The 8,351-nt window shown below is 32.3% G+C and overlaps 1 protein-coding gene and 1 long non-coding RNA gene across 2 annotated transcripts in view; one reads left to right on the top strand and one right to left on the bottom strand.

Moving 5' to 3' along the window:
• LOC117173266 (protein O-mannosyl-transferase TMTC1-like) overlaps positions 1-8,351 on the bottom strand; it is a 1,004,108-nt gene that overhangs the window by 431,897 nt on the left and 563,860 nt on the right. The window contains exon 5 of the mRNA XM_033361737.1: positions 7,671-7,743. Within this exon, the coding sequence (XP_033217628.1) occupies positions 7,671-7,743 (73 nt within the window). The remainder of the gene's footprint in view (positions 1-7,670; positions 7,744-8,351) is intronic.
• LOC117173268 overlaps positions 3,457-8,351 on the top strand; it is a 17,014-nt gene continuing 12,119 nt past the window's right edge. The window contains exon 1 of the long non-coding RNA XR_004467148.1: positions 3,457-3,632. This is a non-coding gene — a long non-coding RNA (uncharacterized LOC117173268). The remainder of the gene's footprint in view (positions 3,633-8,351) is intronic.

Genomic DNA, 8,351 nt, shown 5'->3' with positions numbered 1-8,351 from the left:
GTACATATTTTTTACACTTAACCTCAAAATTTCAGCGTTCTTTATAAAATAATGTATAAGCTCGATTTTATGCTTATTTTAAATCATAATTATCGTTGCATATGTCAATTCAGAAACACTTATTCATTCCGTAGCTTAATTCTGGTTAATTTTTAACTCTGTGCATTTCATTTCTGAATAAAATGATCATAAAGTAGAATAATGATAAATGAACCAGGGTTAGACATTTGAACTGAATGTATATATAGGTGTTCCTGATATTAATTATACAACGATAATCATAATAGAAAAAAAACATAATTTCATAAATCATCTTCATGAAGAACGGAGCTTAGTATTGAAAAAGACTTACCTACATACGAAATCTTCAATCATATTCAAGGTAAACGACCTACAATTCAAGTAATTCCTAGAGATAATGCGTCCATTTTTCAATTAATTTATGATTTTAAAGAAAATCAGAAGCTTCACGATAATACGACACTAAAAAAAATACCAGTGCCATCAAATAAATCACATGATCAATTAATTCAGATTCTAGGTTAGTTACTCAGGAACCGATAACACCGCTTTAGCGGCACTTTGTAGTACTGCATCGTACTGTGTTTTTTGTTTGAATCAAATAAATATTTTTATGAATTCGTATAAGCATATTTAAAACAAATGCAAGCTTTTATATGATTATTTTAAAATGCATGCAATTATATGAATTCAAACAAATTTTTTCCCCTGATTCAAACAAACATTTTTCTAAGTGTATATATAGTTAAATTGATTTGTTTACATAAATTTCACAACCTATTCGAGTCTCCTTTTTGTGCGGTGATTTGAAAGTTCTCGAAAGACTCATGTTTGATAATCCTACTACTGCAATGTATATGTATATATTTTTTATCATATATATATATATATGCAAATCGATCGTATATTTTGACACAGTTCCGCACATAAAAAAATTATTTTAGAAAATCGTTAATAAATTCTGATTTATATGCTTCATTATTTATATGTATAAATCAGTTAAAAGAAAAGCTCTACTATCTCATAATTTGGGAGAAATCGGGTTCCAAGCATTTATATTATCAAAAATGCGTTTTTCTCTGATTTAGTATAAAATCCCAGAAGGACATGATTGCGCAAACCGGTTGAAGATTAGGGAAAACCTTGACATTTTGTACAGTCTAATGTTTTGTGATTACTACGTTGGAGTCAAGGGGTTTTAAAAGAAATAACGTTATGCTGTCAGCTTCAATGTGTAACAAGTCACTCTTTCATCATATACCAGTCGTCCTACTTGATAGAATGTGTGTATCAATTGGATTTTTAAACAAATTTTTAGTTTAAAATACCAATAGCACTAATTCGAGGAAAGTTATAGTGTGATTATAAAGAATCGTGAAAAAGTATTTCGTAACTAAAAACTAAAGAGTGTCAGGGTAGGAAGCGACGGCAAGCGCTGCATGTTTTACACAGAATCGCTTGTATCGGACACGAGAGTCGTGAAAGCATGAGCAACAATGTATATCTAACCTTGTATAACATTATACAGGAACTCGTGCTCGGTGGGAAAACTCAGTGGGGCGGAGCTGTTATGCTAATTAATGCCAGGAACCAGGATGAAGTCGCACGAGTCCCAACCTAACCTCACGTGACGCTTCTGGCTACCACGATTTTTTTCACCCTTCAATGTATGCCTATATTTAACTGTGTGCAAATGCGTCGGTTCAGTTGCATTCGCCTATGCATCCGTTAATGTATCTAGACAAATAAAAAAATATGGGAAAAAAAGACGAATCGGAAAACGGGGAAAAGTGGAAAACAAAATGGAGAATGTCAAAATTGGACTGCGAGGTATTTTAAATAGGGTACATATTTGAAAGAGGCATGACTACAAATATAATGAAAGTCAAATAGGAAAGGTGGAAATTAAATTTTTACCATTAGCATTTTACCTCTGAAGTCTAGTTTACATTTAGCTTTTACCTCTAAACCATAAAGTCTTACCTTTAAGCCATAATTTCGTACATAAGACCTTCCCTGTGGAAAAATTTTCTGGCGCTGATCTGGCCCAGACAAAAGCGCTAGGTTTCTAATCCTAGCGATGACCAGACAGTCAGGTCTAGGCCTGGCAAAATGTGTGACTTTTTTTCTGGAAAACCCCAAGCCAAACCGCCTGATCAGCTACTAGTTACGGGTCGGTCAATAGCGAATTATTGGTAGGCTGACAGTTCGTGACACTTGATCGACAAAAACTTGCAGCGTATCGGAGAGCTCTGAAACAACACATAACTGGTCCTACAAGTTGTGACGTAGTCTGGCCATGAGTTAAAAAATCATTTTTCACTATAAGCATCTTTAGTTAAAGAATCTTCATAACAGGCACCCTGTAACTTTTTTGAACTAGGTCAAAGAAAATTTACGAATCCAACTTAGATTTTGTTTCTTCTTGGCTAGAAGATCAGCGCCAAACCTGGGTCAGACCAGACAGTCAAGCTGTTATGAAAAAGTAGTATGCTGATATTGTGAATACCTTCATTTCTATTATTTCAAACACTCCGTAACTTTTTGAAAATATCTCCAAGAAAAAATTTGCAGATTGACCTTAAGTTTTTTTGTACTTGAATCGCTCATCAGCGCCAGGTCTGGGCTAGGACAGACCTTCCAGACTGAATTTACATGTGTTGATCTTGGCTAGCTTATCAGCGCCAAACTTGGACCAGACCACACTGTTAAGGTGTAAGAAAAAAGTCTGGTTTTGAGAGTTTGATTTTCTTATTTTCTATCATTTTGAACCATGTGACTGTCGGCACAAATATGCCAGATTGGATCTTTCAGACTAGACAGTCTAGATCAATCTAGACATAGGCCAGACCTGTAACCAGACTGCCAGGACATTTTCCCACACGTCCACATTTCCTATTACGTTCGACTTTTGAATTTATCTCTTACCTTTGAACCCTTAAATTTCCACTTGAGACCTTTAACATTTGTCCTTTGTGGGATCTCTGATGTCTAAGATTTAAAATCTGTAGCCTTCGACATCTGGCATCTAAGCTGATCCTTTCACCTTTGAGATATGACCTCTCACCTTTGACCTTTCACCTATTACAGTTTGTCCTTTCAATGCCAATCTTTAATTCCAACAGAAGCGTATTTAAGTAGATAACCCTCTCTCAGAGGCAGTAAAGAATTCAAAATTTGATAAGACCTGCGAACAAAATTGAAGGTGATAGAATTTGGACTCTTTCTTTTCCAGCAAACAAGAGGATCAGAATCTCGTTAATGTACGACACGTGCTTGTACCCAGAATTATGTAAGAAGCCTTATGGGATTTTCCGACGGCAGCTAGACCGCAAACCCTTACACGTTTTCAGAGAGCTTTACTATTATTGCATTCCCAGCATTTTCTGTAGTTCCTCTATTCGAAAGAAGACTGACAGATCCATTTACTGAGAGCCTTCGATCGTGCTAAGTTGCTGCTAGTAGTGTAAATATTTTCAAGCTTTAGGAACTATTCCCTTTATTTGCTAGTTGATGGTAAATTGGATTCTACTTCTAAAACGGATTTTAGAAGAAAAAGTGTGTTTCAGATGTCGGCAATGTATTTTTCGCGGCTGAATCGTTGAAATAAGGTAAATAATCCCGGCTCTCAATTAAAAAATGATTTGTAATAGTTTTAATTAAAAAGTCACTATTATCAAAAAATATAACAAATTAACGATAAGGCAACATCATTTTCGATCAATAACAATGCAATAAAATTGCTTTACTGTAATAAGATTGTTTAATTTTTCTTTATATCGACAAGCATCATAACATTTTTTAACAAGTTCAATATGTGAAATTAATTACTTTTTAATTTGAGAAGTAATTTTCGTATTCTTATGTAAAGTTAGTTCAGGCGATATATTCGACGCAGGCTAAATTAGTTTCAATTTAGTGACAATAAATAAAGAAATTATATATAAATATTAATAAGACGCATTGAGAATTAATATTAAGAGATCTGTAGTTTTTAAAGTTTGAAAAATAATGCAAACAAATTCTCTTTAGGATATTTATGGTCGATTTTTTTGAGAGAAGAAACACAATGTACATATGTACCATAGTGTCCATAGAAGAAATCAAAGATCGTATGAACCAATGGAGTGCAAAAAAAACCACGTGACCTTCCATAAGGGTAGGAAGAGAGCAGTTTACGATGCGACATTAAATCTTCGTACAGTTTACCGTCCATTACTTTTAGAGGTCACGGATGCGAAAACGTGAACACACCCCATACCGACGCGACGTCTTTACGGTTAAGGATTAATTTAGACGACTTCCTGAAATGACATGTTATCGCTAAAGGGCTTAACTATCGATCCCCTTCAGTGAATAAGTACTTTTTTTCTTAAGAAGTAAAATTAATTGCCCAAAACAATATTCAAAAACTAAACATCGAAATAATTCAATACCTTTCAACGATTCTAAAAAATTTCAGTAAATTCGAAAATATTTTTTAAATATTTATTGGCGCTAAGATTTACTTCAACGGGACTTTTTATGAACCTAATTATCTAAAATGTATTATTCTAAAACTAAACTTTGGAAAATGTATGCTGATAACTCAGATGTCCCTTTAAACTTGGTCGATTTTAAAGTTAGTGTAAGAGAATTTAAGAATTCTGAATTTAAACTTTCATAATAAAATAATTGGAATTCTGCGAAGACATTAAGGTAAAGACTCCAGTTATATTGTAGCCTTTCACTGTTAAACACGCTTCAATCACGAGTTTTTCCTTAATTGTAAGTGAAGTACTCGATTTTTTAATACTCAAAGCGTGATGGAAGCGATCTCTGCATTGCTAATTAATAATTATTGATGTTTTGTGTGCTTCATACGAGTGGAAGAGTTAGTGACATCTGTGATACACTGCTTTGAAAATTATTTTCCAGGCATATTTGTATGCAATAGAATATTGAAGTATGCTGATTTTTAATCAGCCTTCATTTACATTTCGATTTCAACTAAACTTTTTAACGAATAAAGAAATTAATCCAGGTTGTCAATCACTAGTCGCATGTCACCTACTGGGGTCTTATCCTTATATTCTAAACTAACTCACAACTTGAAAGAAAAAAATGTCTTTGATACCCAAGATTAAGCTGCCAACAGTTTATTTACCTCTTGTCCAATGACATTTCTTATCAAAACACGTAAAAAATATTTTTAGTGAAAATTAAGAAAAATAATCTTCAGAGAAATTTCAAGGCCCAAATTTTGAGGAATTGAAGGAACCTTTTAATCAATAGCAAATGACATTCAATTCCTTACAAAATAGCAATCTGTTAGCAAAAAGAATTTTCATTGCCATATTAAAATATTTTTTTCAATTAAAAAAGCAGGTAAATTGTAAAAAGGCTGATAATAAAACTGTTTTTTAACATTGCCACTCATCAAAAATACTACAGAACTTTTTTTAAAACCCCATAAAACTGTTTTCTATTATTTAGTTCATTCTTTTGTCTGCCTCTTACTGGTTTACCCTACTTCTACTTAAAAGTTTTAAAACTGTGACCATTAAAGATAAAACAATTGAAATTATTAGCGAGCATTTAATTACCTAACTCCTAAATGTTAGGCCATTAAAATTGAAAATGCTACTATTCTTATCCTAAAAATAAATTTAAAACATTAAAACCTTGAAACGCTGAAAATGAAAGAATTTCTCACGCGTTGAAAATGTTAAAATTTTAGAAGTAAAAATTAATAATTAAACAATTTTCAATCCATAATTGAGAAAATGTATTTCAATGTCTATAAGAACTAGTCATAAATTGTAGCGTTATAAAAGTAGAAATTCAAAACATTATACAAGCAACATTCGACAAAATTATTCAAACATTGTGTACTTAAAATTCATCAGTTTCAGGGTGCAATCATTAAAAAAATATCTGATAGCAGAAATTATATTTTTAAATTGTTCGAAATATAAGCAAAAGTTCTTTTATAGGCTGAAGATAAAACTGAACAATAAAGTGTGCGGAGACTCCAGAATTTGAATTTTCGAATTTTTTAATTTGTTGAAATTTGTATTATGAAAAATTTGAAATATCAGGAGTGATAGAAACAAGAAATAAATTTAATTATAATGAAATAATTCACTAAATGGAAGCTTATTTCAACTTATAGGCATTACAAATTTTTAAAATTTAAATTTTTAGTTTATTCACTTAAAGTTAACTTTAATAATCTTAAAGGTAACTGCCAGCAAGTTGATCACTTTAAGTATCAGTCATCTTCTACTTTTTGAAATACTATGAGACTTCTTTAAGGAATCATAAACAAAAATCAATGCATATTCTCTTGTCATCCGCCTGTCCCAAAAAGAAACAAAAAATTGAAAATCTTGTTTATTTAACTAAATATTTTTCTGGGTGTAGTTTCGTATGCGATGTCCGAGCGAGATGGAACCTTATCTTGAATTAGCTGCAGCAAAATGTATGCCAGAGTTTTTTTACTGTGATGTTTCCGATGATTTTTTATTCTTCCTTTATAAAATAATAATAAATCGAGTATTTGGCGCCTCCATTCAATATGAGTGTATGTGCTGGTAGAACCCTGTATGAGGCTATTCCCTATATTTATGCACAGCGCATAGTGTCATACATGGCACTGCTAGCAGATCGAGCGATATTGAATGGAGGTGTCGAATTATAGGCTAGTTATTAAAGAATAAGGAGTAATCATTGTTCGTTAGTTAAACTGGGTTTCTTGAGCAGGTACCAATCATAACAATGTTGCAGTTAATTTTTTTTCTGAAGTTCTTATATTTATAGGTTTTACGACATGACATTCTTATTTTATGTAATAGAAAAAAAATTATTGTGTAGTTGTTTGTCCAAACAAAAATGTTTGAGGCCACGCTGGAAGCATTAAAAAAAATATATTAACAAAAAAAAACAAAATTTAAGTTACAGAATGAATTGAGAAAAAATATTGGTATTTTTGTCGTATTTTATTAACAATATTTCAATTTAATGTACAGAAAAACGCCTTTTCCTAACGTTTCGATAAAAGCAAAATCTTCAGGCACTACATTGTGGAGAAGAAAAGTAAACTTAGTACTCCGAATATACCCCTTTTCTGATAATAAAAACCTTTGATATCATTATTTTCGTGATGAGAAAACAATCATTATACCAAAATATTGTTCTAAAAAACGTTATATTTAAAAATATAATTTTCGCTTCTGACACATAAAAAATAAGCATTTTTAGCCGTTTCGAGGGACACAACTGGCGTACTTGAAACGCGTGTGCAGCAATGTTAATGCGCATTCGCACTGATATATATATATCGATTGATATCTGTATCATGGATTTCATTGCGTCAAGCGCAAACAACTGAACAAGATAAATCCCGAGACTGGCGTGGTGCTGCAATTATTCGATATTATGTACTTCTACTTCTTATGGTCCCTCTCAGTAGGCTTAATAAATGCTCTTTTTTAATGCGTTCGAGGGAAATGGTATCGTGTGTGGTATGGAGCACTCAGCCAATTTGAATTCGCGTGATTGCCACCCTTGCTTCGCTCGGGCGACAAACTTCCCTCTCATTCAAATCGCCTGTTTGTGCACCTAACCACACAATGTACTATTTTTGTGTTATGATAGAATTAACTTACCGAAACAAGAAGAGCTGCAGCACGCTGCGAAAAATGTCTAGAATCGTAATTCCATCTTGCTTCAAAAATAGACCTACAAAAAAGAACATTATTTTAGCACTTCTTTTATTCATCAAAAGTTTACTTTTTTCTAGAAAACATTTTTACATTCTTCGCGAATGAGTACGGCTGTGTGTGTTTTTGATCGTGTGTTTGTAGATCTTTAATTTGTACGATAACTTTTGATCGTAAAGTTCGTTAGCCAGTTGTTTTGGATGAAAATTCAAAAAGTGAAAATATTTTCCAAATTATTTAGACTGCTTTTTTTAAGATTCCAAAATTCTACGTACATTTGTTCTTATTGTTCAAGAAGACAACAATTTTTTCTTTATGACTTTTTCTTTAAAAAGATAACAGAGTTAGAGCTCTTACATAATTAAAAAAAAACAAGAATGAAAATGAAAATCATAAGATAAATAATGCACGATATGAAGAAGTCTAGAGTGAAAAACAATACTTTTTTAAAGCTGTACAATATTTGTTTATTGTAAATGAAATGGTGCGTGTTTTGATAATAAGTATTTTCGGGTATTTGTTTGACCTTTCTACAGTCTGTCAAGTTAAAGCGTGGGTGGCTTTACTCGCAGTCGGTAAGGTGTATCGACATGATTTTGGTGTCAAAATATTAAGAAGAGCTCCCTC

The sequence above is a fragment of the Belonocnema kinseyi genome, chromosome 5, assembly GCF_010883055.1.
Source record: "Belonocnema kinseyi isolate 2016_QV_RU_SX_M_011 chromosome 5, B_treatae_v1, whole genome shotgun sequence".
Classification (NCBI taxonomy): domain Eukaryota; kingdom Metazoa; phylum Arthropoda; class Insecta; order Hymenoptera; family Cynipidae; genus Belonocnema; species Belonocnema kinseyi.
Note: the sequence above shows the minus strand (reverse complement) of the source record. Positions and strands in the feature narration are given on the sequence as shown.